Source organism: Rhodamnia argentea, chromosome 10, assembly GCF_020921035.1.
Source record: "Rhodamnia argentea isolate NSW1041297 chromosome 10, ASM2092103v1, whole genome shotgun sequence".
In the NCBI taxonomy this organism is placed as follows: Eukaryota; Viridiplantae; Streptophyta; class Magnoliopsida; order Myrtales; family Myrtaceae; genus Rhodamnia; species Rhodamnia argentea.
In genome coordinates, this window is record NC_063159.1 from 11,204,341 (window position 1) to 11,218,007 (window position 13,667).

The window sequence follows — 13,667 nt, forward strand, 5'->3', positions numbered from 1 at the left end:
TGGGAGCATGGCGCTCATTTGGTGTTCTTCACGAAAGCGAACGAGAATCGAAAACATTATGGCAACGGTGGATGTACTAAACCCGTTTTTGGCACATGATACCAATGTTCTAATTCGTAGCCCACCACAGAATCAGAGCTAAGAACGGGACTGTCTTTTTTTGGCAAGAGTATGATAACGATTCTGGATTTAAGTTCAACCTAATTGACCAGCGAAGCTTCCGCTGTCCCTTTTGGACCAATCAAAGGTTCCTCACTCCTCCAGCGTCGCTTGGTTACGCAATTGCCTCCTAGTCTTATTACCACCTCATTGACTAGATTGTTCCTCTTTAATAGTCTTTTCTCAATTGTCCGTTTAGTCACCATTGAGCAGAAAATTTATACTATCGCATCAATATTGGCGACAGCTGTAGGAGCTAAGAGTCATCATCTCACCTGTTTTTAGTTAATAAAAACTCGTGTCGTAGCGCGAAAGTAGAATCAATGGCCAAGCGTACTCATTCATTGCATCATTCATTCAATACAGAAGGCATGAAATTGCCACATAACTCCCGACCATATCGGGTGACCAAAGCGCTTCTGGATTGATGACAGTGGATTCTGGTGATGACTCGAACGCCATGTCGTATTTGGTGACTCCAGTTTTGTTTTGTTCCGATGTGTAATGTTGAGGGACAGTTGCCCCAGTCATTGACTTCTGCTGAAAAAATCAATATACAAAGTGGCAAGCGAAACGGCATCAAATGGTCTCCGAACAACAAGAACCGCCCCAACGGAGCAGGCGGCGTGGCAAGTACACAAACTATGGAGAACAGCCCTTGTCAGCATTAATGTCTGTTCTTGTTTAGTGAAATTTAAACGGCTGATCATGAAGTCGAAACCCTAATGGGTTCACGCTTGCTGGAGTCAGCATCGCTTGACGCATACAATGTGCACCCGAGAGGGAGCACGCCGGATTTGTTTATACGTGCCAGCTGATGCATAACGACTTGAAAAGTCGATTACTTTGTTGTTCTCTACCGGATTAAGGACGGACCATCATCTTTGGTTGGTGAGTACAACTATTAGTTAAGTATTAAAGACGGGCAACTAGTGAAGGGGGTGAAGCCCGAAGATTAGCAAGTGTTTAACTACTCTCAGCATCAGCCAACGTACCAGATCTTGAGGAGGGTGAAGTTTATCATGTTTGATAATTTGATTTTCCTCTCTCTTTTCAATCTCGTGGCTTCCAAAATTCTATTGTATTTGAGTCAAACGCGTGGGAGGCGTAAAATAATTTTGGTCCTTATCAAGGCCAATATACAAGTACAGGTTTTGGTTAATTTGCAAACCTAAGTTGCCACATTCTAATATTTATTTGCGCATTCAAACTTTGGTACGAGAATAGGATGCAAGGTCCGACATTTTGTTTTCCGGGCAACCGTTTCATATTCCATTATTTCCATGACCGTAGTTTGATTTTTTTGTTCTTTTTTTTTGCTTATTGCATTAACTATATAGTATATCCATGTTAAATTATAAGCAGATATAGATTACATTATTCTCTAGCCGTTTAAGTATTTGAAGTACTAGACCAAAAAAAAAGAAAGTATTTGAAGTAATTGGTTGAAGGCTCAACCGACCATGTTGGGCTAGAGAAAGAAAATTACCAAAAAAGTTATAAATTTATTGCAATTATGTCAATTCAGCTCTAAACTTTTTGTAATTGTGCCAATTCAATTCTAAACATTTTGCAAGTATGTCGATTCAGTCCATCCGATCAATTTTGGCCGGCCGGCACTAACATGGACGCTGGCTGGCATCGATCATCCGGAGACATAATATTTTAATAACTTTTTTACATTTTTTAACTATTTTTCTTCCCTCTTCTTCTTCCTCCTTAGGCCAAGCCCAAAAAAACGAAAAAAAAAAAGATAAAAATATTATAACGCCGAGTGGCGTCCGCATCAGCGCCAACCGACCAAAATTAGCTGGATGGAAAAAATTGGCATAATTGTAAAAAATTTAGGATTGAATCGGAAAAAAAAAGTTTAGGACTAAATCGACGTAATTGCAATAGGTTGAGGACTTTTTAGGCAATTTTCTTGAAAATGTCTCAGCTCTATTTTTTTTTCTTGTTTTCTTCAACTTGTGAATAATCGTTTCTTATTTTCTCTTTGCCACAAGTGGTTTCTGATATGAAACCGTAAAAGATGACCTCTTGACATGATATTTTTTTCTTTGTAAATGTAAATATATTAATCACCACTTAAACTACATACATCTTTATTTAAGTCGGGCTGAAGAAAATCTGCTGAAGCATTAAATCATGAACAAATTTTATTTCGGCACTACAACATTCATTTACATCTTGCATCACTTTGTAATATTGTCGAGAAGAAGATGTATGCGCAATGCAAAAGTTATATCATATGAAGTAATTCCAGGCAATATCTTATCCTTAAATGACACATATTTCGTGAAAAAAAACGCATTGAGTTTACCAATGTTTTCTTGTTAGATTCAGTCCAAACCTATGATGGGGAAAATTACCAAAAAAAGTCATAAGCCTATTATTGCAATTGTACCAATTCAATTCTAAACTTTTTTTTTTCAATTGAGATCTAAACCTTTTGCAATTGTGTCAATTCAATTCATTTAGCTAGCCGGCAGTGACTTGGCCCCGCCAACCCCGACATGGTAATTTTTTGTAATAATTTTTTATTTTTTAATAAATTTTTTCTATATTTTTTAAACTTTTTTATTTTTATTTTTAGGCTTTGCTTTGGCAACCCTGTCGGCCACCGGCCGAGGGTAGGCAAGGGCTCCCGACCCTTGCCCGGCCATGGTGAGGGCTCGCAGCTAGGTGAGGGCTCCCCACTCTCGCCGACCTCGGCCGGTGGGTGGCAGGACTATCCGTCCAAACCCTAAAAAAAAGGCTGAAAAACGTTATTAAAAAATAATTCAAAAATTCAAAAGCTATCAAAATATTATTGAAAAATTATCACATCGGTGTTGGTTGGCCAAATGGACTGAATTTTCACAATTGTAAAATTTTAAGACTCAATTGGCAAAAAAAAAAAAAAACACTGAATTAGCATAATTATAATAGATTTATGACTTTTTTAGTAATTTCTACCGTGATGGATTAAGAGAAAATCATTCCCCAACAAAAGTAAAAAGTCAACCCTAGAATTAATTATTTCAACACCTTCAATTGCTACAAGGGTAGTTTGATTTTAATTTCTATGACATATAAATTGTAGTTTGGATTTTCACTAGTTGAGAATATATATGTTCTTTGAAAGAAATGTCCTACCACCAAGATTTTTGCAAAGTCATTTTCTGGATATTGTAACCTACCCAAAACACAAAAGAAGAGACGTCATTAGCCTCAAACTTGCTCATCATTGTTTGATGTTGTGACCTACCAACAACACACAAAAGATATCCTTAGTTTCAAAATTGCCCATGTTGTCGAGTCAACTTACATTCATTAACAAATTATTTGACATAAAAACAATACGATATCTAAAATTCATTTCCATTCTTATCATGTCACTCCTTTGATTGATGTGCACACTTCTCTTTATACCAATTCGAGCGCATCAGAAAATGTCAGGCTGAAAATTTGATGATTTTTGTGTTCAAGCTTCCTAGGCAGAGGTCTTTAAACTACGTATCATGATGGGATTCAAGATTTTAAATTTTATATGACTTTAGACACAGGTTTTGGCAATATACATATTTTATGAGGGAAAAGAGATATTCCATGAGGTGTATGCCGAATAAGAAAACCGCTCAACATAATCGATCATGACATCAACCCCTTCTTAAGCAAATATGTGTTGCGTACGTACGTACATACATACATACATACATACATACAGTTCAGATTTAATAGCATATATTGGGTATTCAAATAAAGCACGAGATGGGTATTTTTATCATGTTGCGGCCAAATCAGTGATTCGCCTCAACTTTTTGGGCAACGGCATGTGTAGCATAGTTGACTTAGGATACCTTTACCAGCTTGCCTGATTAGTTTTTATTACAATTATAGCCAAGGATATTCGAACATTTTCACTAATAAATCTACACTACACCCATCCATCAAGTCATCAACCATCACTTTTCAAATATTCAAAGGATATCTTCATTACAAGTCCTAAAACTTATCTCGAAAGTGTAATTGAGTCTCACAACTTGCAAAAAGTGTAATCGAATGCTAAAATTTGTTAAATTGATGCAATTGAGTCATTTCATTACTTCCGTCCAATTTGATTAACCAAAAATGCTGACAGGAATTTTTTTAATATTTTCTCTATCTTATGTGATGATGAAATGACTAAAACGACGTCGTTTTGATCCAAACTTGATTTTTAATTTTATGTTTATTTAAATTAATTTTTAAAAATAAAGTAAAATTATAAATAAAAAATAGAGAACCAACAGCGAGGGCGTGCGGCCCTCGTCCCCGTTGCCCCACCATCGCCAAGAAGGGTTCACTATAGTGGGGAAGTGGTTGGCGGGAGTCACTAGGCCCCGGCGATAGTCGACGACCCTTGCTCGATCTAGATGAGGCCCAACGACCCTTGCCGACCACTTCCCCACCATCACTAGCCCTTCCTAGCGGTGGTGGGGCGGCGGCAACGGCAAGTGTTGCAAAGCCCTCTCTGCTTGTTCTCTTTTGTTCTTTTTTTTTAGTTTATTTTTTTTAAATTAAATTAAATTAAATTAAATTGAAAATCATATGCGGACCAAAAAGACCTTTTTTTTAGCTTTTCATCGCCACCTAGGAGAGAAAAAATATTTTAAAAAAAAAGCTACTTCAGCATTTTTCATTAACCAAATTGGACGGGCTTAACGGAAGTACTCGATTGCACTAATTTGATAAGTTTTAGAATTCGATTGCACTTTCTGTAGGTTTTAGAATCCAATTGCACTTTCGTAATACATTTTAGGACTTATAGTGAACATACCTCAATATTGAACTGCATCAGTTTTATAAATTATAACTAATATGCTTAAAGGGGATTGAAGTCCACACTTTGATAACCAGCCATTCTAACTCCAATTTTCTCAACATCAAATCAATTTTTGAGGTTAGCGTGCACTTAAGTATGATTGAGGAATGATTGGATGAGATCCCCAGGCCAGAATTCCCAGCACCCCATTGAATAAAAAGAGAATCTTCTGAATTTTTTTTTTAAGTCAATTCACGGGGCACGTTTAATTCCCTCGTTGCTTTAATTTTTGGGAATTCCATCAGAATTTGATTGGACGATCCTGATGGAAAAGTCAGTTCCTGACCATTGGAGGAACTCTCTCTTAGTCAGGCCTTCTTGAAAGCTGACGATGCAACCAATTTTTCCCCCTTGGCCAAGAAAAACACACACAAGAAACAGGGGCGAAAGAATAATTCTCAGCGAACAAAAGTCATATTGGCTTGTCGGCAAGGGTTGTTGCAACATCAGTGAGATAGCCAATGGACAATGAACACCTGACAACTTCAGTTTCGATGGAATCCGAGGAAACCACGCCACCTGAAGTTTCGTAAGGGACAGTGTGCCCATGCCCTTCAACTTTAAAAGTCTCTGCAGCTTCTTCGCTGTCCTATGGAGCATTTCTTCTGTAATTTTAATGTCTTAGAACCAGAAGCTTCAGTACCATTGGCGGGTGCGGCGATCGGAGATGGACAGCATGGTTGTAATTTATTTTAGAATAAATGGCAGCAACTCTCAGAGGCAGGCAGTTCATTTTGACTCCAACATTGATGTACACCATGTTTATGTCGTGTAAAAGACCGCCACCGCCGACACAAAAGAAGAACGAGTTTGCATCGCTGCACTATTGAGAGGACATGCCGGTTCGCTGATTTTTTAGCCGAGATTGCATGAGCTGTAGCATTCATCCTCTGCTCCCAAATTTCCTCAGGAGAAGCCATGGTTTTTACTTGAATTTTTACCACATAGAGTTAGAGAAGTAGCTGAGTTCAGTTAAAAATCAAATGGGAATTGATCACTGGTGGTAAGTGATGAAGGCAGAACATGAGAAGAAGACTTCTACGAATGAATTTGGAGTTTTTATTTAATAAAGGCACATTTTTCTTTTGGCTCTTTAACTTGAATATGTTTCAGTTATACCTACCTTTTCAATCCCCCCCAAATAAAGACAAGCTTGTACTTTGTTTTCATTTTTAAACAAAGGGGAGGAGAGAAGAAAACCATGTCTTTTAAATACCAGAGCCTTTGCACTGCCCTCTTGTCCTCAACCTCTCCTCTTCTCTCCTCTTTTTGCTCTTAGCTCTTTGACATTACTGAGGTTTTGATTTTGACCTCATCATTCCATCTGTTTTACAGTTACATTTGGCATTATGGGATGCCAGTCAGTGGCAAAACCAAAGGCAAAGCACAGGAAGGGGTTGTGGTCACCAGATGAAGACCAGAGGCTCAGAAATTACATCCTGAAACATGGCTATGGTTGCTGGAGCTCGGTTCCCGTCAATGCAGGTGCGATCTTTAGCCATATGCACAGATGTTCCATAGTATGATAGTAAAAGAAATATACTTGGTACATTCAATGTGCCATTGTTTTTAAGTCATGATCTCAGTTCTCAGACCCTTGGATCACAGCGATAGCATTACTCGAGATCGATGCATGCATAAGACATTAAGGAAACAAATTATTGGGCCGACAACTTCCAGTACAAGCAATTGCAGTCTGGCTTGGAACATACAGATAAAGCCAAGATTTGATATCTTCTGAACTGGAATAGGTTGATTCAATGGGGACATAGTTAAGCCATCATTCTGTTCATATTACTGTTTCCTTCAATAAACCCGGACAAACACGACTACACGAGTTCCCAAGGTGCAAGCGGTATTTCCTTGGTTTTGTACATAGGGACTAAGGGCAGATAAATTCCACCTAGTCATACAAAATTTCATGATTGCAGACTTTTTGGTAACGGCAAAGTCACTCTGCAATAGTAAGAAAATGATAAGGTCAGAAACAGCCAGGAAAGACGAAGAGTGCTCGGTTTGATGGCAAGTTAGTTGCGATAAGACATTTGCGCCTTTAAGTTATTTACATTGAAGTTAAGACTAATGCATTACAAAAGACTTTGGAGTGCGAATCCCATCCATTCACGTGAAAGAGATTGCTGGTGAATAGATAGTTGCATTCGCCATCTATTTTCATTGTTCAACTCTATGACAACATGAGAGAAAACTTCACCAAGTTGACTTTTGATGATTATACATTACTTCTGTGCAGGTCTGCAAAGGAATGGTAAGAGCTGCAGATTAAGGTGGATCAATTATCTGAGGCCAGGATTAAAGAGAGGCATGATCACAGCACAGGAGGAAGAGACAATTTTGAACCTCCACCACTTGTTAGGCAACAAGTAAGCGAGGGTTAAAAACTGTTTCTTTTGCTATGCTAGTTTATGCTAGAGAGTTTCTTATATGTTTTCAAAGGCACTGATCTAATTTTCTCATCTGATTAGGTGGTCTCAAATAGCACAGCATCTCCCTGGAAGGACCGATAACGAGATAAAGAATCATTGGCATTCTTATCTTAAGAAGAAGACTAACATCAAAGCTGATGAATCTCACCTTCAAATGCCGAGTAATCCAGACTGCGTGCGATCTCTGAACTCTACAGACTTTCCAACTCATCAAACCCAAAGTTATGATACAACAGAACTTACAAAATGCCCGGCTTCTCAAATTCCAAAAGTTTCCAACCCTGCAGAAGAGGGTCAAGGCTCATTGCCAAGGCTTATTTTTGCAGAGTGGCTTGCTCTGGATAATTCTCCTGGAGAAAGTGTCACAAACCATGCTGAATCACAAGTTCCAAGAGATGATCGTTATTACCCTTCAAGCTCTCAGGATTCTTTAGCTTCTTCACTGCCAAATGAGGGAACTTTTGGTGGCGGCCATCAATATCAGAATGATCGAAGTGAATTTTCAACCAGCGAGATATATAGCTCACAGTTCGATTTCAAGGATCAAATCTCGGGAAACGAGCTCGTGCAGTGTCTTTCTAGGCATGATCTTTGTTGCGCCGTCAGCATTGACAATGATATGTTGTACAATGAATATTTGTTTAATTACCAGGGGCGCAACTACGAGTGAGAATAACATCTGATTATACTTCCTAAATAAAAAAGTGGGATTTGGGAAACACGCAAAGCCCTTTCCAAGTCAGGCTGTTGACTGGAAGAAGTGATCAGCTGGGAAAAAATGAACTACTATAATTAGTTGTTATTCTTCCCTTATGATGTTGGCTCCCAGAGAGATCCTGTTTCTCGTGTCGCATTCACTTTTGGATAAAAAACAACTGATGTGTCTTCAAGTTTGATGTGATTAACTTCTGCAGTTTTTTGACAAATCGTCGTCCCAGAAAATCTTGTTGACACTTCTAATCCTCTGTAGTTGTTATGCCTGATTTCACACAGCTCTAGTACAGACGCTTTTCCTAGGCCCAAGAATGGTTTAGTTGGGGTCTCAGAAATCCCAAGAACAGGGGGAAAAATGAAAATGGTGGCCTCCAGAGTGTTCAGTTTCATCTTCTTGTCCATAACATGAACATAACATCAATTGCAGGCGTGAAGAGTTTCACTTTAACAAGCCCGTTCACTAATGGGCCTAAAAGGAGGATTGTGCCATTAATGTACCCTATCATTTGTTGCCTATTGGCATATGGAGCATATGATCGAAAAGCTTGAACTAGAAGCTGTCTCCGAGGCATCTCGGCAAGAGCCTCAACTTTATCAGAACAAAGTAAAGGTATGAGATCCATTCAACTATGACATAACTCCTTATCCCAAGATCATTGAATAGCAGTTTGCAGATTAATTCCTGTGCTTTGGCTTAACTGACTATGAAGCTAATCAATCCTCTCTTTTTCCGATAAGTGAGGGAGATTTTCTTACTGATGAGACGAACGTGTATACAACCAATCAAAGGTAACTATATGAGGAAAATAGCATGTATGTGTATGCAGCTAATCGATCCTCGAAGATTGACACAGCCGTATCAATTGGATTCCAGGGGTTCTTATTTGTTGAACTCAGTTTGCCTGTTAATTGTGAGGTTGTACAGTTCTGATTCGCTTAGCACAGGTCCGAGAAAATGATCAGTACGCAAAGCGCACAAGTTATTCTGGTAGAAACACATTGGGAAGCAGCTCTGGCATGCTTTAAGCATCCAACTGAAAAATTCAAGCATGAAAAGTACGTTGCCTTCGGGAAGGGGCGCCTGGAAAGTTCTGGTTCTAATGTCATTCCCTGAGTTGGGAGTTCGAACTGGTAGACTGGTGAACTGGGAGACTGGCAGGCAAATAAATTGTAACTTATATCACTGTCGACCCATCCGGACTTCATTTGTGAGATATGCAGGAGGGTTGAGAGCTTTGTGAACTCTCTGAACTGATGAAAGGCGACGCCCCTAAATTCCCCATTAGTTGTCATATCAACCAGTGGCGAGGACACATGCAACTTCATGCTCGCCGGAACACAAATTTCTCCATGCCTTAGAAACAGCAGAGGTGGCTGCCCTCGCACGGCCCTTTTCATGTGACTCGGGGTCACAACATAATCTAACGCCGACCGTTTTAGTGTCTTCTTTGCTAGCATGTCTTGAGAGATTCTCCCGCCTGCAAAATTAGCATCTCATTCTACTCATACTCGTAACTCATTTCTTCTAATCTGTTGCATTATTTAGATTCCAGTCTCCCTTCTTTGTACCATCACTGATAAGTTACTAACATTAGTAGAAAAAGCAGCACAGAAAGCGTGAAAACCGTCTTAAGCAAACCATTGTTCACACAAAGTTCAGAAACTGTACTTATACAACGTTTCTCACATGTTTTGACAGAACTGTCGTGTACACCCAAAGAAAAATCAGCTACGAACACAACGACTAACGGCAAATCAGCAGCAAATGTTGAAACCATGAAGCACTCGGGATATGTAATAGCCTAACAAATGAAACCCAAACAATAACATTTACAGTATGTATTGATGATTACACAACAAGGCCAAAACAATCCTCAGCCTCAAAAAATACTGAGGAGCTTCTTGGGAGTGGTCCCTTTTGCACGGTACTTAGCGGCTAATTCCTCTGCCTTGAGAATATCTTCCCCTCGCTTGGCTTCTATAATCGCCCTCTTTTCCTCTGCGGACTTGTGGAGGAAAGCAATTTTGTTCCTCATTTTCTCCACATATTCTGCCTTCTGCTTCTCCAACTTTTCCTAATTGGCAAAGAAACAGGGCAAAGTCAGTCAAGGTGGAAAAGGGCTTTTTCTTATCCAATGCAGAGCCAAATCAAGGGAAGCATTCTGGATAACTTATATTGTGTGTCTAAGACAATATATCACATCTTCAATCCACGACTGATGTTGAAGAAAAGATAATTGGGCAAGTGAATCCTAACCGAAACAAATGAACTGGATGATATACAGACAGAACAGATTCAGAAGTAAGTTATAACATTGCCAAATTTATAGCGTGGTACCTCAATTTTCTTCAGCTCAGCTTCCACAGATGCTTTTTTGCTGTTCTCCCATGACCCAATCGCGGATAATTTCTTGTGAGCCCTGCCCAAACAGTGTTCTTGTTAATCTATTTGTTCTGTGTGCCAAAACTTCAATTGAAAATTAAACAGGCAAAGCTCGGATCAGTAAAGAAACTGGATTTCTCTAAAACCCCCATCAGACGGTGACTTGATCTTACTTGTTCTCTGCTTTGCACTTTTCACTTTCTTCCCACGCTCTGATGAGAGACATCCTCTTCTCTGTTTCGACTCTAGCCAGCTCCCTATCTGAAGAGTTCATGAAGACATCATTCCGACGTGATATTAAACGCTCATAAACACCTTCAAGCGAGAAAAAAACACAAAATAAAATCATGAAATTTCTAAAATTTCTTCTGCAATTCACCTCGGTGAGCAGAACCTTCGGAGCCTTTCTCTTCAGCAGTCTCAGCAGGCTCTGCCATGGACACAAGGACCAATATTAAATCACACCAAGAAATTGCAAACCCACTTGACTTTTCATATATGTAGGAACTAATAACGAAGCTTAACAAAATTCTCGTTCAAACTAAGCAATCGACTGAAACTCAAACCAGATTGAAATTAGAACAACAGAGGCCTTCCATAATCATATCGTATCTGATGATAGCACCTGAATCTGACAATAATTTTCTTCCTTCTTTATTAATTCTACAGCACATAAAAGATCGGAAAGCAACCAACTTTCCGTCACCCGTAGAAAACGGTACCCCAAACTTTAAAGCGAGAGCCGAAAAGCAAGAGGAAACGGAGAAACTTTAAAATTCCGTTTACTTTGGACGATGGCGAGGGCTTTGGATTCGTCGGGCTTCTCCTCCGGAAGCGGCGGAATCACGGGTTTCTCCTCCGCGACGTCCTTCGGAGTCTCCTCCGCCGGCTCGGGAGCCGGAGCCGGTGGAGGCTCCGACGGGGTATCGGACTCCACCGTCTTGGGTTCTTCTTCGGCCATGGCTGAATTATCAAGAGGAGGAGCGAAAGAGAGCGATCACCAGTAAGAGCTCGGGAGCGAAGGTGACGGAAGAAACGAACAGAAAGCGAGGAGAGGGTGCGGGTTGAGATATTACAGCAGGAGAGGGAGAGAGAGAGAGAGAGAGAGTAGGGAAAGCTGAGCTGGATGGTAGGTAATGGTGAGCTTCTGTGAGTTGGCACAGTGTCCGGGGTGGGGATGGATAGAGCTTAAAGTCTTTGGTTTTCTCATATTGTAAGCAAATGAGCAAATGGTTTTTACCTCAATGCCCCCCCGAAGGAAAATCTTATTTTGCTGTGTTCTCACATAAATTATTGCCACTAACAAAGACAATATGAGTTAATATTACGAAAATCTCCAAATTGATACTTTTTATCGCAAAAAACTTGGTAGACTTATAACACATTTATATCGAACTAATTTTTTGATTGCCAAAAAAATTCAAAATTAATAATATGTCCCTCGTAAATTTCCGTTAAATTGAGTTGATACCATAAGAAATTTCAAAACTGTACATCCGTAACAAACGGAAGGTAAAAGTACACCCGTCATTGTAACGAAAACTAACGAATGGTAAATTTGTAACGTGTGTACATGTTGTGGGTTTTTTGTGGTCAAAAAATTATTTTAAGGTAAATTTATTATAAGTAAACCAGTTTGAAGTTTTTCGTGGTATCAACCCTTACTTATTTCAATCGGAGAAAGTTGCTGTTACACCGCAAACATAATTTTTTAGAAAGCGGTGCTTGATTAATTGAAAATGCAATTGATGATGTTCTGTAACTCCTCCTGATCTCTCACTGTCTCACACATGCTTTGGCCAACATAAGTTTGGATTGTTTTGTGCAAACTCTTTCGTGGGCCGTTTTATAGGACTTTATACAATCAATGTGCTAAGAATCAATCTCGTTTCCATATAATATTTCTTAAGAAAATTTGGCTAAGAATGGTGGACCCACATGCAATTTCAGGATTGGCAAGCCTTTTCTTGAACCATAGCATGAAATCTTTTGCGTGAGGTTACCAAATTTGGCAGCAAGTCAAACCAATTTTAAGGACCACTTTCCACAAAAATGGAAATTAGGCTGAGAAGAGCTGCAGTTGAATTAATGACATCAAAACTACGTGTCTTAAAATTCCTAACGACAAACTTCTACCACGTTCGGATTCTTCAATGAGCAGCTTGGTTGGTCGCAATTATTTTAGCATTAACAGAGGTTGTCCTGTGGTGTCCGAGGTCTAGATGGTCTATTAGCGTCGATGGGCCTGAGGATCTCTTAGAATCTATGGCGGATTTTTATATATGTCGCGCAATTTGAAAAAAGGAAAGACGATGATGAATCTTTATATGGTGGGTTGGTTGGTTGGTTCTTCTTGGCGAAAATGGGAATCTTCTTTTGTTTTTCGTATTTTGGTGGGGTGGGGAGAGCGGCTCATTTCAAATCCTTTCTGGATCAATCCCTTTTTGGATGGAGACGGCGGGCGCATATCAATGCAAATCCATCGACTAAAGGGGCTGGTTCTTCCTTCATTCTTCCTACTTATCTTAATTTCAATCCCAAAACAGGAGCTTCTCTAGTAGGTATTTGAGGGAAGATCTGTGGAACGGAATGATTATTACTTTACTTAATTCACTCGCTGTGAGATTAACATGCTGTTTTAGATGTAAAAGAAGAAGAAGAAGATGCAAATAATTAATTAGAAAATTATAATGAAGTTCGCTCTTTCAATAATTTGTGGCCCACAACATACTTTTAACTCTCATGACCGCCTAAAAACTCTTATGCTAATAAAACCCTTTTTGCAAATGTGTGTATCTTTTATACTTATGGGTGGCTTAGTAAATTAGAAAAAGTTTGGAGCTAATGATCGACTTGAGCAAGACATCTCCGGGTACAAAAAGCTCCTTCAAACAAGCTATGCGGGTCAGGTAGAGCGAATCGTTGAGGTAGAGAGACACACAGCGTGACCCGCTCCAAGCGATAATACACTTTATAGAAAATTTCAAAAAAGGTGTGAAGTGGATCTTGTTTCAAAGAATGACCTAAAGTCCTCTCTTTGTTTCAAATAAAGGCCGGGACGAAAGGTATTTTCATATTTCACCATTTTAAATTTTTTTTCCTTTTCTTCTTTTTTTGATTT

General features: G+C 39.3%; 2 protein-coding genes across 2 annotated transcripts; one reads left to right on the forward strand and one right to left on the reverse strand.

Moving 5' to 3' along the window:
• Window positions 1–6,240: 6,240 nt before the first annotated feature.
• Window positions 6,241–8,354, forward strand: LOC115742684 (transcription factor LAF1-like). Its single transcript, XM_030677121.1, has 3 exons — window positions 6,241–6,490; window positions 7,257–7,386; window positions 7,489–8,354. The coding sequence occupies exons 1-3, from the start codon at window positions 6,355–6,357 to the stop codon at window positions 8,117–8,119; spliced, it is 897 nt and encodes a 298-aa protein (XP_030532981.1). The 5' UTR covers window positions 6,241–6,354; the 3' UTR covers window positions 8,120–8,354.
• Window positions 8,355–9,794: 1,440 nt separating this feature from the next.
• Window positions 9,795–11,513, reverse strand: LOC115742685 (remorin-like). Its single transcript, XM_030677123.2, has 5 exons — window positions 11,333–11,513; window positions 10,926–10,976; window positions 10,720–10,807; window positions 10,502–10,583; window positions 9,795–10,238 (listed from the first exon to the last, which is right to left on the reverse strand). The coding sequence occupies exons 1-5, from the start codon at window positions 11,505–11,507 to the stop codon at window positions 10,044–10,046; spliced, it is 591 nt and encodes a 196-aa protein (XP_030532983.1). The 5' UTR covers window positions 11,508–11,513; the 3' UTR covers window positions 9,795–10,043.
• Window positions 11,514–13,667: the final 2,154 nt, after the last annotated feature.